At 49.5% G+C, this 20,855-nt stretch overlaps 1 protein-coding gene across 5 annotated transcripts in view; it reads right to left on the bottom strand.

The window, feature by feature from the left end:
- Positions 1–279: 279 nt before the first annotated feature.
- Positions 280–20,855, bottom strand: part of SEZ6 (seizure related 6 homolog) — a 114,412-nt gene continuing 93,836 nt past the window's right edge. The window contains exons 6-18 of one of the 5 annotated variants that reach the window (XR_014520069.1): positions 20,254–20,422; positions 19,087–19,253; positions 16,700–16,894; positions 14,867–15,005; positions 13,084–13,280; positions 10,909–11,103; positions 8,122–8,313; positions 5,070–5,267; positions 4,894–4,932; positions 3,027–3,147; positions 2,477–2,579; positions 1,351–2,030; positions 280–1,236 (exon numbers count right to left, since the gene is read on the bottom strand). Coding sequence is in view for 1 of the 5 variants with exons in the window: in XM_083479814.1 (XP_083335940.1) it covers positions 1,985–2,014; positions 2,477–2,579; positions 3,027–3,147; positions 4,894–4,932; positions 5,070–5,267; positions 8,122–8,313; positions 10,909–11,103; positions 13,084–13,280; positions 14,867–15,005; positions 16,700–16,894; positions 19,087–19,253; positions 20,254–20,422 (1,745 nt within the window). In the remaining 4 variants the exon portion in view is untranslated. Of the gene's footprint in view, positions 1,237–1,350; positions 2,031–2,476; positions 2,580–3,026; positions 3,148–4,893; positions 4,933–5,069; positions 5,268–8,121; positions 8,314–10,908; positions 11,104–13,083; positions 13,281–14,866; positions 15,006–16,699; positions 16,895–19,086; positions 19,254–20,253; positions 20,423–20,855 lie in introns of those variants that run through there. The other 4 variants (XR_014520070.1, XR_014520071.1, XR_014520072.1 and 1 more) reach the window with 4 other exon arrangements.

The following is a 20,855-nucleotide window of genomic DNA, read 5'->3' as shown; positions in this document are numbered from 1 at the left end:
TTTCGAAGGGCTGCTGTTGTTTTCGGTTCAAAAAGTGTGAATTGTGTAGGGGCAGCCAGAGTCGAGTTTCACCCCCATCTGGAATAAACTGACTTTTTCCTTGTGCAGTCAGACACCTTTGTCACCCACCTAGGCTCTGTTCCAGCCTTCTAGGGCTGGCCCCTCCTGGGTCACAATTGGCCCACCCTCCTCTCCAATGACCCATAACCCTCCCACAACCAGGCTTCTAAGGCGGGTCTGGGAAACCTTTGCTTCCCCTCCACAAAGTGCTGTTCCCCACACTTCCTGTAGGGCCTCCTTAGAGGGCAGTGTGGGAGGCAGAGTCTATGCCCCACTTGTTCAATCTCCCCCTCTGCCCCCCAAAAGGCAAGACTCACAAGAGGGGTTGGTGGGTGTTAAACATCTCTCTCCCCCCCTATTCATGTTACCTTCTCAATTTTTTATTTTATTTTTAAAAAGTCCTTGTAAAATTCCTGCGTGATGTTTTGAACCTTGAGTTGCCGGTCCTACCATTTGGGGGCTTTTCATTTTTCACTTCTGGTCATCTCAGGGCCTGGGGCCCAAAGGGTGGGCTAGCACCAGGGGCAAGAGGTTGAACCTGCAGTTCCTGCAAGGAGGGGGCAGGAAAATGCCCGCTCAATGGTGCAAACACCAGTCTGTGGAGGTGGAAGTGAAGAGGAGGCAAGAGATGCATCTGGAGCCCAGGCTTGGAATTTTCGGCATCCAAACAAAATGAGGGCTTCAATGGCCAGGGAGCCCCCTCCAGTAAACCATGGCTGTGGAGCCCCCTCCAGTAAACCATGGCTGTGGAGCCCCCTCCAGTAAACCATGGCTGTGGAGCCACCTCCAGTAAACCATGGTAGTGGAGCCACCTCCAGTAAACGATGGTAGTGGAGCCACTTCCAGTAAACTACGGCTGTGGAGCCACTTCCAGTAAACCGTGGCTGTGGAGCCGCCTCCAGTAAACTATGGCAGTGGAGTCACCGCCAGTAAATCATGGTAGTGGAGCCACTTCCAGTAAACCGTGGCTGTGGCACCACCTCCAATAAACTATGGCAGTGGAGCCGCCTCCAGTAAACCATGGCAGTGGAGCCGCGTCCAATAAACTATGGCAGTGGAGCCACTTCCAGTAAACTATGTCTGTGGAGCTACCTCCAGTAAATTATGGTAGTGGAGCTGCCTCCAGAAAACCGTGGCTGTGGAGCCCCCTCCAGCAAACCATGATAGTGGAGCCTCCTCCAGTGAACCGTGGCTGTGGAGCCACCTCCAGTAAATTAATGGTAATGGAGCCATTTCCAGTAAACCATGGCTGTGGAGCCACCTCCAGTAAATTAATGGTAATGGAGCCACTTCCAGTAAACCATGGCTGTGGAGCCACTTCCAGTAAACCATGGCTGTGGAGCCTCCTCCAGTAAACCATGGCTGTGGAGCCACTTCCAGTAAACCATGGCTGTGGAGCCACTTCCAGTAAACCATGGCTGTGGAGCCACTTCCAGTAAACCATGGCTGTGGAGCCACTTCCAGTAAACCATGGCTGTGGAGCCCCCTCCAGTAAACCATGGTTGTAGCTAAGAAAGGCAGGGAGGTTCGAGAATGTGGTGTTGAGGAAGGGATGGCATCCATCGCAGGCTAGTTGGTGGCAGGATGTTTGGGGGTGCAGCATGCTGTAGGGAGCCTAGATTTTGCCCCTGTTCCAGCGCTAGGCTCTGAGGGTCGGGAAGCCTTGGAATCGGGGAAGGGGGAAGGACAGAGAGAGAAAGTACGCCGGCCGCCAGCTCACACAGGACCCTGATGTTCCTCTCCCTCGGGGGTCCGTCTGTAGGGCAGGGCGGGAGGTATTTACAAGTCCTTCTGGGTGTGGGTCAGTCAGCCACGGAGTCGGTCAGTCGTCGAAGGGAGGGCGGGTTGTTGTGGGGCGGCTGCGGTGGTGGTTCGGGGAGCAGGGCCCGCCCCTCCGGCTCTCCCCTCGAGAGTGGCGCCTGCCCTAGATGGAGACTTCATACTCCCGGACCTCCTGGAGAGAAAAACGCCTGCAAAGGGTTGGGCACTTGGATTGATGGGACCAAGGCAGGTGACCCACCCACCCTGCCCCACACCCTCCCCTCGGCTGAGGCTTAAGGAAGTGGGGGGCAGAAAATCAGTCCTGCAGGACCAGGCCAACGCACTGTTCTCATGGTGGCCAACCAAGTGCCCCAATGTGAAGGCCAGCAAATGGGATTTGAGCCCCAGAGCCCTCTCCCTTCCCGGGGTTTCCAGAAACTGTCATTTCTGCCTCCAGAGTAGATCTCCCCTTGTGGCTTGTAGTCCTCCACTCCTCCTCCTTCATGAATTTGCCTGTCCCTCTTCCAGAGCCACCCAAGTCGGTGGCGATCCCTGCAATCTTGTGGGAGGGAGTTCCGCAGGTTAACCCTGCCCCGCCTGAAGAAGGGATTCCGAATTTCTCCGCGCTCATAAAGGGGAGGGATTTGGCACTTACTCCGGTCTCGTAGGTGGGGTTGTCGAAGGCCGAGTCCACCGTGATGTGATCGTAGGGGTGGGAGCCCGATAGGGGCAGCTGCAGTGACGGCTTCCCTTGGTTTCTGGGGTGGCAGGGAAAAAGAGGCTTTCATCATCATCATCATCATCATCATCATCATCATCATCATCATAGTTTATTATTTATACCCCGCCCATCTGGTTGGGCTTCCCCAGCCACCCTGGGCGGCTTCCAACAAAATATTAAAATACAGTAATGCACCAAACATTAAAAGCTTCCCTAAACAGGGCTGCCTTCTAAAAGTCTGGTAGTTATTGTTCTCTTGGACATCTGGTGGGAGGGCGTTCCACAGGGCAGGCGCCACCACCAAGAAGACCCTCTGCCTGGTTCCCTTGTAACTTTGCTTCTTGCAGTGAGGGAACTGTCAGAAGACCCTCGGCGCTGGACCTCAGTGTCTGGGCAGAATGATGGGGGTGGAGATCCTCCTTCCGAACCAGGAAGCAGCCCCCCCCCCGTGATGCAGTGTGTCCACACAGCCACGAGAGCTCACCTGGAGATGTACAGGTAGACAGCGCCGAGGAGGAGTCCCACAGCGGCCACCGGCAGGAAGATGGCGAAAGCCACGTTGCTGCCCTGCAGGGGGTCTGCAGCGGGGGCCACTTTGGCCACGGCTGGGGAGGGAAAGAGAGGGAGGCGGTCAGCGGGAGGGAATGGGGGCCAGCTGAGACTCTGTTCCCAGAGGGGGAAAGGAGCATTGGTAGGTAGGTAGGGCCCTGATGGGACAGGTAAGGCAAAGAACCCAATGGTAGGCGGAACCAGAGCCAATAATAATAATAATAATAATAATAATAATAATAATAATAATAATAAAATTATTTATACCCCACCCATCTGACTGGGTTTCCCCAGCCACTCAGGGCGGCTTCCAACCAAATATCAAAAACAATACAGTGTCAGACATTAAAAACTTCCCTAAAGAGGGCTGCCTTCAGTTGTCTTTTAAAAGTAAAATAGTTGTTTATTGCTTTGACATCTGCTGGGAGGGTGTTCCACAGGGCAGGCGCCACTACCGAGAAGGCCCTCTGCCTGGTTCCCTGTAACCTTACTTCTCGCAATGAGGGAACCGCCAGAAGGTCCTCGGTGCTGGATCTCAGTGTCCGGGCTGAACGATGGGGGTGGAGACGCTCCTTCAGGTATACAGGACCGAGGCCGTTTAGGGCTTTAAAGGTCAGCCCCAACACTTTGAATTGTGCTCGGAAACATATTGGGAGCCAATGCAGATCTCTCAGAACCGGTGTTATGTGGTCCCAGCGGCCACTCCCAGTCACCAGTCTAGCTGCCGCATTCTGGATTAATTGCAGTTTCCGGGTCACCTTCAAAGGTAACCCCACGTAGAGCGCATTGCAGTAGTCCAAGCGGGAGATAACCAGAGCATGCACCACTCTGATGACAGTCTGCGGGCAGGGAGGGTCTCTTCCTGCATACCAGATGCAGCTGGTAAACAGCTGCCCTGGACACAGAACTGACCTGCGCCTCCATGGACAGCTGTGAGTCCAAAATAACTCCCAGGCTGCGCACCTGGTCCTAGTTTTGTCCCCACCCTCCTCCTGTTCCTGGCTTAGTTCTACAAGAGGCAACACTGAGACTGCAGAGGCGAATTGGGAAGCTGTCAGCCCCAGAGACTGGCAGGCAGCAAGAAGCCAGTTAGGTGGGAGCTGCCTAGGGGCGGATATCGGATTGATTAATTCATTTCTTTCTTTGCATTTTTCTTCTGTGTTCATACCGCAGCAGGTTAGGCTGAGACAGTGACTGGCCCAGGGTTACCCCCAGTGAACTTCACACCAGAGTTGGGGGATTTAAAGCTTGCTGTGGGTTAAACCACAGAGCCTAGGGCTTGCTGATCAGAAGTACGGCAGTTTGAATCCCCACGACAGGGTGAGCTTCCATTGCTCGGTCCCTGTTCCTGCCAACCTAGCAGTTCGAAAACACGTAAAAGTGCAAGTAGATCAATAGGTACCGCTCCGGCGGGAAGGTAAATGGTGTTTCCGTGCGCTGCTCTGGTTCGCCAGAAGCGGCTTAGTCATGCTAGCCACATGACCCGGAAGCTGTACGCCGGCTCCCTCAGCCAGTAAAGCGAGAGGAGCGCCGCAACCCCAGAGTCGGCCACGACTGGACCTAATAGTCAGGGGTCCCTTTACCTTTACTCCCCCAGGTCCTCCTTTGACACTCCACTGTCTCTTGGTGGGTTTTGCTCAAAGGGGCCACCCTCTGCTGGCAAAGGAGCTGCGTGGGACCTGGGTGTAGGGGAAGGGGCGCAGGTGGCCAGCAAAGAGGTCTGTGGGTCGCTAAGAATACTGCCCTCGCTCTGGGCTGCAACGGTCTCCCTCCTTTCCCTTTGCAAAAAGAAGGCGACTCACCGTCCAAGTTGTGATTGGTATAAAACTCATCGTAGGAGGCTGCAGTAGGAAGGCAGAGAGAGGGAGAGGGTAAAGGGCAGAGTTAGGGTGCCATAACTGATTGCTGGACTACTGCAGGGGAGGGCGGCCCCAGCAAACCCCCCCCCCGCTCAGCTGCGCCACCCAGAGGGACTCACCCGCTTTGCAGAGTGGAGGGGAGCCGCTCCATTGGGAAGGGTGGCCGGGCACGCAGCGGAGGGTGGCGTCGCCCAGGAGCACGTAACCCTTGGCGCAGGAGAAGCGCAGGCTCGCCCCGGCCTGGTAGAGCCTTTTCTCGGGGTTCTGTGCCCCATGGTCAGGGCTGCCTGGGTTGTGGCAGGGCTCGTAGACCTCCGCTGAAAAGTGCAAAACTCCCGTTTATTTCTTACCGTTTATATCTTGCCTCCACGCTAGAAGAGATCAAAGCAGCTCTTCCCCTTCCTCCCCCTCTCCCGGCCTTCCTGATTTTATCTTCCCAGCAGCCTTGCAAGGTAGGCCAAGCTGAGAGATGAGCTTTTGTGTGGCTGAGCAGGGATTCGAACCCTGGTGAGGGGAGAGACTCCATCAGGCAAGGCCTCCTTCCCATAGCTGTCAACTTACAGATTTGAAAATAAGGAACCAGCAGCCTTGAAAATAAGGGATCAGCAGCCAAAATAAGGGATTTTCCAAACACAGGTATGTTCAACTTCTGAGCCCTTCCGAGCCAAAGGCAGAAAGCCCAGCCAGCAGCCAAACGAAGCCTCAAGCGGTGGTTCCCACAGCGCAGCAACCCGGCAAAGGGGATGCAGCAAGGAAAACCACCGTCACCTCTCCGCTGGGAAGCGCTGAGCAAAGGCGAGTCCCCAGGCAACGCAGCCGATTTGATCAGCACAAGGCATGCAAGTTCCGCCCCCCAGTCGTTCTTAGACTCCTTATTGGGTGAGCAACGCAGCCAAGCAACACAGTTGGAGCCTCCCTCCTCCCTGGCCAGCAGGGAGGGAGGGAGAGGAGCTGCTTCCTTTGAAACCCGGGAAATTTAAGGGACATCATCAATAAGGGACAGCATCGGGACACAGCACTGGGATAAGGGACTTTCCTGCCAAATAAGGGACAGTTGACAGCTATGCTCCTTCCACCTGCCTTGTCCCACCCTCTAGTCTCTGCTTCTCAATTTGTATTGTATTATTTTACGTACTGAGGCTTGCCATTGTTTTATTGATTATAGTTTAGAAATTACTTCTTGTAACTGTTGAGTGGATTTCTGTTTAACTTTTATATGTTATTATTATTTAATAATATTCTAATGATTGTTGAATGTTACTTTTTGATGTAGGCTGCCTGTTTTAATGTTATGTTTTATTATCACATTTCTGTATTGCATTAGATTGTTATAAGATGCACATTTTTTGTTTCTTCAGCTTGTAAACTTCCTTGAGTATTGTAAGATAGAAAAACGGTATACAAATTAAAAATGATGATGATGATGGTCTCCCAGATCCTTGTGTGACATGAAACTATTACACCACATAAGGGTTGCATTGGAAGGGAGCCAAAGGGTCAAGGAATTGCAGCTGAAGAACTGAACCACCACTGGCTTTTGGTGTGGGGACTTAGGAGTTTGTACTGGGCTCTAGATGTTTTGAATTGGAAAAAGAAACGAATCTTCAAAGCTGGTTACAAGGCGCCTATCCCCCTAGAAGCCAGATTAAAATGACAGAAATATGCATATTATTATTTGCATAAATTAGCACGCCGGTCTATTCTCTTCCTTCCTTTCATTACGCAGGAGAGAAAGAGAAAAGGAAGGCGGAAATGGCACAGCGGAGGGAGATAAAACATGCCCCAGGTGCAGCGTTGACGCAAAATTATTCACAAAATTATATCCGGAGCTAGATATCCACATTGTGGGTGAGCCTGTCTTTGCAACCAGATTAAAATGCACCCAGTGATATCTTCTGCACAGCAGAGGAAAGTTTCGTTAACAACAGCTGGTCCCAAATCTTAATGAGCCCTTGGGTTGCATCCTCACCGTGTCTTTAGAGCACTGTGCTGCCTCTTTAAACAACCATGGCTTCTTCCCCCAGAGCATCCTGGGAATGGTAGTTTCTTCAGGGTGCTGAGAGTTGTTAGGAGGCCCCTATTCCTCTCGCAGAACTACGGTTCCCAGAGTTCCTTGTGAACAGGGATTGGTTGTTTCACCACTCTGGGAGGAGAATAGGGGAAACAACTCTCTGCACTTTTAGTTCCCAGGATTCTTTGGGAGAAGCCAGGACTCGTTTTGCCTAAGCCATTCAAATTAAGGGAGGTGGTCTGCTGCTAGCCCAGAGATGGAAGGAAGAACGGCAAGCCAAGTTGATGGACTGTGCCGAAATGGCAAAATTAACTGGGAACCTCAGAAATCAAGAGGACAACAAGAACTTTAAAAAAAGAAAGAGGGAAAGTTTACGATCTCTTTATGAGAATGTTGTAGGCAGGCTAGAACATTAGCAGGATGTTTTAACTACACTCGTAAACTAATGGAAAGTGTGAATAACTTGGAAGGATAAAACTTGGACAGTATTGATATGCCGCTGTAAAGGTTATCATTAGGACCCATGGGAGGGATGGGGAGAATTCAAGAGATTCAGAGTAATCTTAATATTTGTATTTTGTATTTGTTGTTGTTGTAGGTTTACATTTAAAAAAACTGAATAAAAATTTAGAGAGAGAGAAATTAATGGAGAGGGCTGTTGTTGTTGGCAGCTGTCTGTCCCGAGAGACAATGGAGTGTACCTCCAGGGTCTTTTAAGAGCCTATGAACAGAAGAAGATCCTATTGGATCAGGCAAAAGAGGGTCCATTTAATCCAGCACCCTGTTCTTAAAGGGCCCAACCAGATGCCTCTTCTGGTAAACCCACAAGCAGGATTCGAACACAAGAGCAACTCTCCCCTCCTGTGGTTTCCAGAAACGGGGATTTTGTCCAATCCTCACTTAAACCCATCTCATTGGTGGCTACTGCTGTTTCTTGTGGCAGGGAGTTCCACAGTTTGCACTTAGAATCGTAGAATTGTAGAGTTGGAAGGGGCCGTGAAGGTCCCCTAGTCCAGCCTCCTGCAATGCAGGAATCTTTCACCCCATGTGATGAAATTAATGGACCTTAAGTGAGTGATGCCTGCAAATTTCAGTGGCTCTAATTTTTTGCGGGTAGGGGAACCGAGCTGGAGAAGCCACAGAGACCCCGCACAGCTTACGAATGCACTTGGGGAGACGGTCGCTCCACTTCGGACCCCCGGCCTGCCGGTCGTGGCAGGTGATCTCGCCGCTGCCCGCCAGGGCGTATCCCTTGTCGCAGATGAACTGGACGGTGGAGCCCACGGGGAACTTGTTCTCGGAAACCATGCGCCGGCTGTGGTCCACATCTCCGGGGTCCCGGCAGGTGGTCACTGGAGAGGGAGAGAATGGGGCAGCGTGGTGGGTGGCGAAGGGGCAGGGTAGCTCAGTGGAGAGCTACTGCAGGTCAGTGTCAGCACTGCTAAGCTCGAAGGACCCATCTGATATAAGAGAATTTCCAGTGCTTCTGTTTAAATCAGCCTTTGAACTGGAATCCTGGCAGAGTTTTGGGAGGGAGAACCGTAGTTCAGGGCCAAAAGTTCCCAGCTTCAATTTCCGACAGCAGCATCTCAAGGTAAGGCTTGGGGGAAAGGCTCCCTGCCCGAAACCCTCTTGGAGAGCTGTTGCTGCCGGTCCGTGCGGACACTACTGGGCTTGATGGAGCCACAATCTGACTCTGTACAGAGGCAGGAAGCAGCAGCAGCATCACAAAGGCCAGCAGGGGGAGCTCTTGCCTCAGCCAATTGCAAATTCCAATTTGGACGCTTAAGAAGTCTTGTGTGCTCGTCCGGAGAATAATTAAGAAGAGCAATTTGAGAAATTAAAGCCGTCGTGTTGGACACTAGATGGGAAAGAGCATTCCTTCCAAGGAGAGTGGAAGGATGTAACTGGGATCCTCCTTCTCAGGTAAAGCTACAACAGACCTGATCTTGCAAATATGTTCCCCTGTTGCCCAGACATCAGGATCTTTCCTCTCTTTGACAGACGAGGCCAATAGGGATACATATTTACATTTCATTTCATTTCATCTATACCCCACTTGATTGCAGAAAACCCCCCAAAACCTCAAAGTGCTTTACAAAACAATAAAACTATCAGTAAGAAAAATTACCAATAGCAATTGTAGTGTTTCCCAAAGTTAGAATACCAACAGACTAAAAACAAGTTAAAACTTGCATCGGTTTTCTTCAGACCTGAAAACAAGAACGTTTTTATCAGTTACCAAAAAGAGGACAGCGAAGGTGCTTGCCTGATATCAATAGACAGGGAGTTCCAAAGTTGTAGGCGCTGCCACACTATAACATTGAGTTCTTGCAAATTTGGAACAGGGATTATGTGGCAGCTGGAAAAGAGCCAGTTCCACTGATGGAGGCATGTCGAGTGGGTAAGGCTAGTCCCAAGTTGTAAAAGGCTTTCTATCCTCATAGTAAGATCTTGAACCTGGCCTGGCAGCAAAACGGCAGACAGTACAGATCTCTGAGCAGAGGTGTGCTGACAAGGCCTTCCTCTTGTCAGCAATCGTGCTGCAGCATCCCGCAGTGACTGCAGCTTCCACATCAAGAGGAGGGAAAGCCCCACATAGAGTGCATTGCGGTAATCCAGTCTTGAAGGTAATCCAGTCTTCCAGAAGTGGCTCCCTCTCCCCCTCACAAGGTACGGTTAGGCTGAGACAGACAGCGCCTGGGCCGACACCACCCAGCTGTGGCAATGTTCAGGGTAGCAGGAGAGGATATATTGTTTATTAATATCCTTCCTAACTTGCGCTAGCAAGTTCCTTTACTTGGCACAGCTAACATTCCCCTTTACACAGCACAGCAGATAGCTGGTTGCAGGCTCGTGTGAGCCTCTCACTATTATACAATTCAGTCTGGCTCAGACTGAATTGTATGTTCCTGGTAAGTTTCCCTGAATCCATCTTAAAAAGAATAAAGATGCCACAATATTTGTTGTTGTTTAGTCGTTTAGTAGTGTCCGACTCTTCGTGACCCCCTGGACCAGAGCACACCAGGCACTCCTGTCTTCCACCGCCTCCCATGCTGGTAGCTTCAAGAATACTGTCCCACCATCTCATCTTCTGTCATCCCCTTCTCCTTGTGCCCTCCATCTTTCCCAACATCAGGGGTCTTTTCCAGGGACTCTTCTCTTCTCATGAGGTGGCCAAAGTAGTGGAGCCTCAGCTTCAGGATCTGTCCTTCCATTGAGCACTCAGGGCTGATTTCCTTAAGAATGGATAGGTTTGATCTTCTTGCAGTCCATGGGACTCTCCAGAGTCTCCTCCAGCACCAGAATTCAAAAGCATCAATTCTTCGGCCATCAGCCTTCTTTATGGCCCAGCTCTCACTTCCATACATCACTACTGGGAAAACCATAGCTTTAACTATATGGACCTTTGTTGGCCACAATCTTATTTAAAGTCAATTAAGAAGTAAAGTAAAGTGAAATAAGTTTACTTACATCAGTCCACAGTTGGATCCCTGAAGGCAGACTTAGTTACAAATATGTACATGTGGATCTACCCCATATGGGGGAATAATCCCAGTGCCTCTGCTAGCTGAAAGCAGAGCAGAGCATTTCTAGCTAAAAAGCTGGTCCAATGAAGAAGGGAAGTGAAAAAGAGAGTGTGTGTGCTGCGTGACTTGTCCTTTTGTTACCTGGACAGGTAAGGTCACGCCCACCTTCTATCCCATGCAAAAGGAAGGATGCTCCAGACAGGAGGAACAGGAAGATTTGACTGGGTGGACCAAGCATTCCCTCGCATGTCTTCTCTAGGAAAACAAGGAATGTTGTACTTGACTGCTCTCATGGGTCACATCCCACAACAGCAAGCTTTGTGGCTGAGCAGGGATCTGAACCCTGGTGTCCGGGGTCTTAGGCCAGCCCTATAAATCCGGCAGTTGCAGGATCTCCTCCGCACCCCACTGGCTCACCTTGCTGGCAGGAGGGCAGGTCCCCGCTCCACATCAGGTCCCAGTGACACATCAGGAGTTCGGTGCCCACCAGCTCGTAGCCGGGGTAGCAGTGGTACGTGACCACGGTGCCGTGGACAAGCTCCGGGTGGGACATGGTCTTCCAGCCGTTGGGGATCTCCGGGAGCTCAGGGCAGGTGTCGTTCCGGGGAACCTCTGCAGGGAAAGAAGCCGGGAGCAGAGGTCAGGGGAAGACCCCAGGGAGGTAGGCAGAGGGAGGCAGCTGAGGCCAGGCACTCTCCAGCCCTCTCGGACCAGCGACAAGTGCAACGGCATCCTCATAGAAGATGTATGTATGTATTTGCAGCAATTGTTTGTGTCCCTGCTGACCATAAAATATTTCCTTAACAAAAATGGAAATTTAGATAGGATACTTACAGATTGTAAATGTATACACTTTCAACATGTTGTTTTTTTAGTTAGTTTTTGATCCTAGGTGCATAATTTTGGCTTTGAGATTATTTAAGAAAAAGGATCTGCCGTTTATTTATAGGTACTTCCTGCACCTGCTAATTTAATTGCATTTGATAATCTTTTAGCCAGAGGTGTCTTAGTTACAGAAGATTGTATGCTATACTATCTGATGTTTAGAAGACATCTGATGGCAGCCCTGTTTAGGGAAGTTTTTAATGACTGATGTTTTAATGTATTTTTCATCTTTTGTTGGCCCAGCCAGATGGGGGGGGTATAAATAACAAATTATTGTTATTATTATTATTATTGAGTTGGAAGGGACCCTGTGGATCATCTATAGTCCAACCCCCTGCAATGCAGGAATATGCAGCTGTCCCTTACGGGGATCGAACCTGCAACCTGGGCGTTGTCAGCACCATCCTCTAACCAGATGAACTACATGTACCTCAACACATTCAGATTTAATATTATTAATATTATTTTATATTTATTTATATAATTAAGAAACAAATAAATAGCAATAACATTAAGACTATCATCTATGTATCTATCTATTAAAAACATATTAGGAAGAACTTTCTGACAGTAGGAGCTATTTGACCAGGGGTAGGCAACCTAAGGGCCGTGGGCTGGATCCGGCCCAATTGCCTTCTAAATCTGGTCCGCAGACAGTCCGGGAATCAGCGTGTTTTTACATGAGTAGAATGTGTCCTTTTGTTTAAAATGCATCTCTGGGTTATTTGTGGGGCATAGGAATTCATTCATTCCCCCCCCCCCAAAATAAAGTCCGGCCCCCCACATAGTCTGAGGGACAGTGGACCAGTACACAGCTGAAAAAGGCTGCTGACCCCTGTATTTGACAGTGGACCAAACTCCCTCGGGAAGTTGTGGAGCAGAAGTTAGATGGACATCTGCCGGGCATTTTTTAGCTGTGATTCGTGCATTACAAGGGGAGTTGGGCTAGATGACCTTCCAACTCTAAAAATCTGATTCTGTGAGACCAAAGGCCTATCATGGGGGTGGCAAGGAGGAAGAACTTTGCCCCCCTTGCCTAATGGTCCACCTTCTGGGGAAAGGTGGGAGGGGCGAACACATGGTGGGCGTGGCCAGGTGTAAAAGTGGGTGGAGCAGCTGACGGGACTCCTCCCTTTAGAATCACAAAATTGAGAGTTGGAGGGCACACCGAGGGTCATCCAGTCCAACCCCCTCAGGAACCACAGCTAAGGTCTGTTTTATATATTTTCTGGGAAGACTCTTCAATTTAGACCAGGTCTTGCAGCCTCCCTCATGACTTGAGCTTTTGTGTTTTGTAATGTGGACCTTGGTATATGCCAAGTTTTTATCCTTCTGCGTGATTCTGGTGCACATTTCATGCTTATATGATTCTGCATTTGGCTGCCTTGTTCATAAATTTGAGTTTCTTAAATTGAGCGGCGCACACAAGCCGAAGCAAATTGTATTTTCTCAGTTTCTGAGGGTTATATCCAGAACAGACCAACTGGAATGAACGGACCTGGGAGACGCAGGTCCATTGATTTCTGTGGGTCTACTCTGAGTAGGACCCAGCTGGATGCAATCCTGATTTCCATCTCCTTAATATGCCCCATTCCCCAAGAAGGAAACCAATAGAGAAACACAGAGGGAAATAGAAACCTGTTTTTCTTTTCTTTCCACACCAGGGAGGGCAGTGCCTTCCAAAATTTCAGGGGCTTCTGCACGTACCTGCAAAGTGGATGATGAAGCCGTGCTGATAGCCCAAGACGCTGCTCCCCGGATCCGACTGAAACTGGATGGTGACGTCAGCCATGGAGGTGTACAGCTTGAACCGCCGGTGGGGGCCGGAATATTGGCCCAGGATCCGGGCCGTCAAGTCGTCCCCGTCATAGAAAGTCAGCGCGTCTCCTTTGCCAAGGCGTAACCTGAAACGAATCGAAACAATTGTAGGTTTGGAAGGGACCCTACAGGTCATCTAGTCCAACCCCCTACGGTGCAGGAATTGCAAGATGGCGGGGGCAGCGGAGTGAGGTGCCGATTAAGAAAAGCCTGACGGCTGCTCACTGACGGCGCAATCAGAATGCCAGATCTGCTGGAATGGGATCCAGTGGGCCTTATTTATTTATTTATTTTCATAAAAATTATATACTGCCTGATTGTGGAAAACTTCAACAATGACCAAAACATTCCAAAAAATCAAAACCAACAATTAACCAAGACGCATACAGTGGTGCCTCGCAAGACGAAAATAATTCGTTCCGCGAGTCTTTTCGTCTTGCAATGTTTTTCGTCTTGCGAAGCACGGTCCGTCGCAACTGCGCCTCTTCAAGCGGCTTTAAGAAAAAAGCGCAAGACGTTTTCGTCTTGCGAAGCAAGCCCATAGGGAAATTCGTCTAGCGAAGCAACGCAAAACCGAAAAACCCTTTCGTCTAGCGAGTTTTTCGTCTTGCGAGGCATTCGTCTTGCGGGGCACCACTGTACCAGCAAATTTCTGGGTAGGATTGCCTTGTGCTTGAGGTAGACTGCTTTGGATGGTGAAGGTAGAATTTAACCATTAGGCAAGGGCAAAACTAGGCTTTATTTCACCCGGGTCAAAGACCAAGTTTGGCAATCCCCACCAAAGAACTGTGGCAAGAGAAGCGGATGGACTATGTGGAATTGGCGGAACTGACACACAAACTACGTGACTTTAAAGAAGAATGGGGACCTTTTACAAAGTACTTAAGGAAACAACAAAATGAACTGAACACCTTGGCAGGTTTTGAATAAACATACACAAATTTTTTATTGGTAACATACTGATAGATTAATTAAGGATCTTTACAATTTTATAATATGCAGAGAATAATATGCGCTGAGAAACCGGAGAGAGGAGCTGAGGGAAGTCTGGGGTGGGTTTTTCTTTTTGGGGGAGGGGGAAATTGGGGGGGGGATGAGGATGATGTATTTGTGATAAACTGTTATGTTGAAATTCCTAATAATTTTATATATATATATATATATATATATATATATATATATATATATATATACACACCAAGTTTGGCAAGCAGTGAGCCTCAAGGATGCCCCTCTGGAGGCTCCACCCTGAGCAAAAAACTCGGCTAGCCCCCCCCCCGCCCCCCGTAGCTACAGCTCTGCATTAGGGTAAGTAGCTAGGGCGAGCCTCCTCCTCCTCCTTGAATCTGTCCCATCCTCTTTTAAAGCCACCCTGTTGCCTTGTGGCAGGGAGTTCCACAGCTGAACAATGCTATGTGTCAATTTGAAGCCAATTCCCGTGGCTGAAACTTGCACAATTGAACTGACAACGTATTCTTTCACGGGGCTGCAGCTGTGCAGCTTACAAAAAACCTTGCAAGCCGTTTTGAGTTCCTGCTGCAGTAGGAAAACCTGGTGCGATTCCTGCATTTCGGGGGGTTGGGGGGTTGGACTTGGGCTCCCCTGAGCTCCCTTCCAGCTCAACAGTTCTGGGATTCTGTGAAATAATGATCCAAACAGGGGCACAACTCACACTTGGACGTCCAGCATGATCCTCTTGTCCTCCTCCACGTGGAGACCCCAGATGCAGTCCTGGCCCTTCCCATAGGGCTCCGGCCAGTTGGGGGACAAAACCACCCCGGCGGCGTCCGTGATCTCCCCGCTGCACACGGCTGCAGGAGAGGTGTGGAAAGAGATCAGTGGGGCTGTGTTGTGGATGGCAAACCTCTCCTGGTCTGCCCCACAGAGGACCTTAAGGTCCATGAATAACCATAGTTTAGAGGTCCTGGGCCCTACGGAAGTCAGACTATCCTCCACCAGGGCCAGGGCCTTCTCAGTGGTGGCTCCGACCTGGTGGAATGCTCTGTCCCATGAGACCAGGGCCCTGCAGGATTTAACCTCCTTCCGCAGGGCCTGTAAGACAGAGCTATTCCGCCTGGCCTTTAATTTGAATTCAACCTGATCTTTTATTCCCCTTCCTTCCCTCCCTCTCCCCTTTTTATGAAGATCACCCACTCTGAAACCCCACAGCTAATTCTCCCCTGGCCTCCTTGCTGGCTCAAGAAGGACCAATTCAGCCAGCTAGCCCTGGGGATTATCCAACTGATTTTTGATTTTTATTGTTACTCATGTTTTTATACTGTATTTTATGCTGCTTTTATAATTAAGTGTTTTTGATTTGTTGTTAGCCGCCCGGTTTTTGAACCGGGAAGAGCAGGGTATAAATAATGTTTTATTATTATTATTATTAACTGCAGCCTTTGCAGGCTGGGGAACTTCCTTGTGCCACTGATCAGAACAGGGCTTGCAATCGGTGCTCAGCAGCAAGCCCTGCTCGCAAATGAAACACTAGGATTTCCCTTTAAGCTATGATTGTCATATTTCAAAAAGTGAAAATTTTGCGTAGAGAGAAGTTTGTGAGCTACTTTTATGGAAATCCGCCAAAATATAGACATGAGTTGAAAAATCACAAAGAAGAGAGAAGTTTGTGAGCTATTTTTAAGGAAAGTTGGCAAAAACAACACTGCCGACATAAGTTGCCACGCATCAGGATTTTCCCGGACATTTTGGCCAATTTCCACCCGGACACTTCTTCCGACTGCAGTATCCCGGGTGTATCCAGGAAATTCCAGACGTATGGCAACCCTACTTTAAGCTCCTGGTTGTTCCTAACCCTTTGTAGGTTTCCAGTATGCCAGAGGAGGACAGAACAACGTCCCGGAAATTTGGGGCATTTGTTGTATTTTACTGTTCTTTTGGTCAATAAACCACTTAATTGCAAAGGCCGCTAAGCATGTGACCTTGACCTCAACAATACAATAAAGGTCAAATATCAGTTTAGAACGATAAAGGTCAGAAACGACATCAGTATTTGCGAACGCATTTTGAAGCAAGGGTAGGAAAGCCTTCTAAGCTGGGGGCCGCCTTCTCTTCTGAGCAACCCCCCCAGGGCCGTGTGTCTGTGGTGGGAGGGGCCTGAGGCAAAAGGGGGTGGAGCAAGAGAGGAAATACAGTCGTACCTTGGATCCCGACCGCCTTGGTCCACGGACATTTTGGTTCCCAAACGCCACAAACCTGGAAGTGACTGTTCCGATTTGTGAACGTTCTTTGGAACCCGAACGTCCGACGCGGCTTGTGATCCAGAAGTCGCGCTTTGGTTTCTGAACGTTTTGGAACTCAAACGGACATCTGGAACAGATTCTGTTCGACTTCCAAGGTACAGCTGTATTTACTTTTGAAAGGTAGGCTAGTTTCCATTCTGTTTATCCTCCATCCTCTGGGTCGAACCACGACTGGCCTGTGGCCCCCAGAAGCCAGCCAATGCGGCCCCCGTAAGCCGGCCAAAGCTTTCCAACATGGCACCCACCTCGGCAAGCCGGCTCTGTCTCGTTCCACTGGGGGTTGGTGGGGTCCACACACTCGATGATGACGGAGCCTTGCTCCAGGGTGTATCCCGCCTCGCAGGCAAACTCCACGGTGGTGCCCACGGCGTACGTCGCGTCGCTGGTGGTGAAGTTCCCATACTTGACAAATGGCTCATAGCAGTGCCCGGGTTCAAAGGCTGGCAAGGGGCAGAGCGAGAGAGAGAGGGCATCAGTCAGAGAGCTGGTGGCACACTCAAGAGTGTTCGGGGGTCCCTCACGGGCAGGGCTCACTAGCTGGATGACCGCAGCTCGTGGAGGTGATGCCCTGCTTGTGCTGAGGCAAACCTCGCAGCAGGCATGCAACAGTGTGCCAAGGAGCGTCATGCCCACGCTCCCTGGCCTTTTGCCTTCTTGGCTAGAAAACAGGGTTTATCCCCTGGCCGTTTGTCCTCTCGCAGATTTGGTTACTAGACATAAAGCTTGGCTGGAGCATGACCGGCGACGCAGACGTAATCAAGTATTGGGGAAAACATTTTAGGGAAACACCTGATAACACATGTATCTGCTAATGCTGGAAATGTGCTTAGAAGGAAATTTCCTGTTCACGGTGGTTTCACTGCTGTTTCCAATTGTTGACTTCTGCTAATAAAAGGAGCCTCTGCAGAGCTAGTCGGCAGCTTGTCTTGGAGCATGCCACATGTAATGTTTCCAAGGGGTTGCTCGAGAGCAAGCGGGCAAATATCTCCCTGCTTGGCTGTGAAGCCTTGTTTTGCTGCCAAAATAAACCTTATCTGTCCGGAGTCCCACTCTCCCGTGGCTGGCTCAATCGCTGGCAGAATCCGTGAGTGGGCGGTTCCTAAACTTTCCCCAGCAAAGCAGCTTCTTGACGCCCAGTCTGCGCCTCCCCTCTCTGCGCGGATACTTTTTGCGCAAGGGGGGTGTGGGTAGCGGAGGACCCCTCTCCTCCCCGCTTTTCCCCAGCAAGGAGTCCTGGCACCACCTCACCACTTCTGACTCCTGCAGCTTCTGTCCACTGGAGGCATTTTTACTCTCCTCCGTTGAAGAGGAATTTCTTCTCCCGATCCCTGGAGGCTCTCTAATCCATTCAGCTTTTGCTCTCTCCCTCCTGAGCCGATGGCAGTTCCCTGACACCACAGCTCACCTGCATTCAACCTCCTGTCATACTCGTTATTCCTATAGCAGCTAAATGGGCACCCCTGAGGTCTTCCGCAAGGACCCACAAATCCTCCGAGCCTCCCCTCCCACTCGCTGCCCCCTTGGCATATAGAGCTGGCAAGAGTATTGTTGGCTCAGAAATGGAAGCCAGAAGAAATACCAACAAAAGAAGAACGGCAGACAAAATTAATGGACTACACAGAATTGGATAAAATGACAGGAGGTATTTGAAACCTGTGGGACCAGAGATTTACAGAAGATTGGAAGAAATATACGAATTACTTGAAGAGCAACTGTAATCAACAAATTACGCTAGTAGGACTACAAGAAGTTTTCTAAGGAGAAATATATGAAATATTGCAAAGAAGAGAAAGAAGAGAGATATTAGTTATGAGATTTAAATGTAATAGTGAAAATAAGAAATGTAAATTAAGTAAATTGATTGGAAAATTCTCAGATGTGATTGGTGGAAGTTCAAAAAATTGTATAAGATGTAAAAGTATGTTTAAATATTGTTGAAAATGATACGTTGAAAAACTAATAAATTTTTTTTTATAAAAGAAAGAAAGAAAAGCATATAGAGCTGAAGGAGGAAGTGGGATAGAGCAGCTCTTCTGGACACTTCCCCTTTCAGCTCTATGCCCATTTCTAGGCTATGATTAATTCTACCATGGCTGACTTTTACGCAAATCCTTTGGGAAAGTGAAGGGGTTGGATGCCCTCTTTCTTTCTGCCTCTTGTGGGGGGGGGGGAAAGGGGACCGGCTGGAAATGTCAGTGCCCATGGCACTCACCCCCCAAAAGTATGGCAGCCGAAAGCTCTGGTTCCCAATGTGAGTGGCAGCGCCCCCTGGAGGGCAGTGTGATTCCCTTACAGTGCCACTTACAAGGGGGCAGCAGGGGGGCCCTGGAGGTACAGAGGACCACCGCCTGATATCACAGGCTCCAGTTATCTGCTTTGTTGAACGAATTAAACTAAATAGCTTTAATTGGATTTGAAATAATGGTGCAATTAATTGCTACTGTTTTGAATTTACTCCTCTATTATCTTCCTTAGTGGGTCATGCAAGCCACTATTCTGAATAATGCATTTTAATAGGGTGGGGGCACTAGGGGGGAGTTTATGGACCCCAGGGCCCCCCTAAAATTTTGGGAGTAGCTGTCCTAAAGGAACAAGCCCAGTGCCTTGCCCCGTGTGCCCTCTGCCAACTCACCCTCGTAGCGCAGGGCCATGCCAGCGGCCACCCCGCTGCTGTCGGTGGTCAGCTCGATGAAGAAGCCCCTCGCGGTGCTGACCAGACCCTCGATGGGCAGATATTCCACTTCGTACGAGTCGTACACGGGCGGAGCCTCAATGTCGTTCCCGTTCCGGATTATTAACCTGGGAGGGGGGAAAGGAAGTGGCTTAATCCCAGCACGCTTTTAAAAAAAGAAAGGTCAGAATTGCAAAGTTTAATTGGATGACCCTTGGGGCAGGAGAGGACTTTGGAATTTCATAATTCAGTGTGTCCCCCGCCTTCCGTTCTGCTCAACTGTGGCCGCCACCCTGCCCTAAATCCATTTCTTTGTGGCCTCCCTGCCCACTCTGCAATTCTATTTTTCATCTGAGGTTTTTAAACAGAGAACAGATGGCCCCCTGCCAGCGATTCTTTAAGTGTGGTTCCTGAATTCGCAGGGGGCTGGGGCTAGATCAGTGGTTCCCAAGCTATTTTTTTGGCCGTGCCCCACCTAAGCATCTCTAAAATAATTATAATATAATAATAATTTATTATTTATACCCCACCCATCTGGCTGGGCTTCCCCAGCCACTCTGGGCAGCTTTCAACAAAATATTAAAATACAGTAATGCATCAGACATTAAAAGCTTCCCTAAACAGGGCTGCCTTCAGATGTCTTCTAAAAGTCTGGGAGTTGTTGTTCTCTTTGACATCTGGTGGGAGGGCGTTCCACAGGGCGGGTGCCACTACCAAGAAGGCCCTCTGCCTGGTTCCCTGTAACCTCAATTCTCTCATTGAGGGAACCCCCAGAAGGCCCTCAGCGCTGGACCTCAGTGTCCGGGTAGAATGATGTCACCACCGACATATAATTCTTATTATTCAAAAAGTGAACTCCTATTCACGTGGAGGAAGCCCAAAAGGCCATTCACTGTTAATAACTCATTCTCGAATTGCTCCCCTTAAAAATCAAATTGCCCCCCTGTGGGGGGGCGTGTGACCCACGTTGGGAACCTTGGGGGCTCATTCCTACCATACAATTTATGATTCTATAACCCCACCCAGAGGCAGGAATGGGGATTCAGTGTGAGATCTGCCCGGACATCCTGGGAACAAGTGCCCCATGACCCCGTCGCCCCGAAAACTCGAGGTCTCTCTCTTGCCAACCTGTCGTCGTCCTCAGCCAAGGAGACCTTCTCAAAATGGAGGTGTAGCCGCTGTCCCTGCGGAGCCTCCAGCAGCCAATGGCAGGTCAGGTTGTTGCTGTAGTTGGCAGGGTAGCCTGGCGAGACGATGCGCCCGGTCGTGGCGTTCCGGATCACCCCGCCGCAAGACGCTGCGGAGAGAAGGGACGCGTCAGTGGGGCTACAGGAAGGGCTCCCCCGCCACCCTCTTCAACAATATCAATTTATTTCTTCACCGCCATCAACATTCCTTACCCGTCCTACACTGCAGGGTTGCAGGGCAGGCTGCAGGTATGTAAAAAATGCAATATTAACCTTAAAAGAAAATGTGATGAAAATGATGTATAGATGGTACATTACACCTCTGAAATTAGCTAAAACGTACAAAGTTAGTAATAAATGTTGGAAATGTAAAGAAAATGAAGGAACATTTTATCACATGTGGTGGGAATGTTAAAAAAGTGAAAAACCTCTGGGAAATGATATATAATGAGATGAAAAAAATGTTGAAATATACATTTATTAAGAAACCAGAAGCATTTTTACTTGGCATTGTAGGTGATGATATAAACAGAAAGGATTGTA

Source organism: Podarcis liolepis (genome assembly GCF_965112155.1).
Source record: "Podarcis liolepis genome assembly, chromosome: 16".
Taxonomy (NCBI): Eukaryota; Metazoa; Chordata; class Lepidosauria; order Squamata; family Lacertidae; genus Podarcis; species Podarcis liolepis.
Note: the sequence above shows the minus strand (reverse complement) of the source record. Positions and strands in the feature narration are given on the sequence as shown.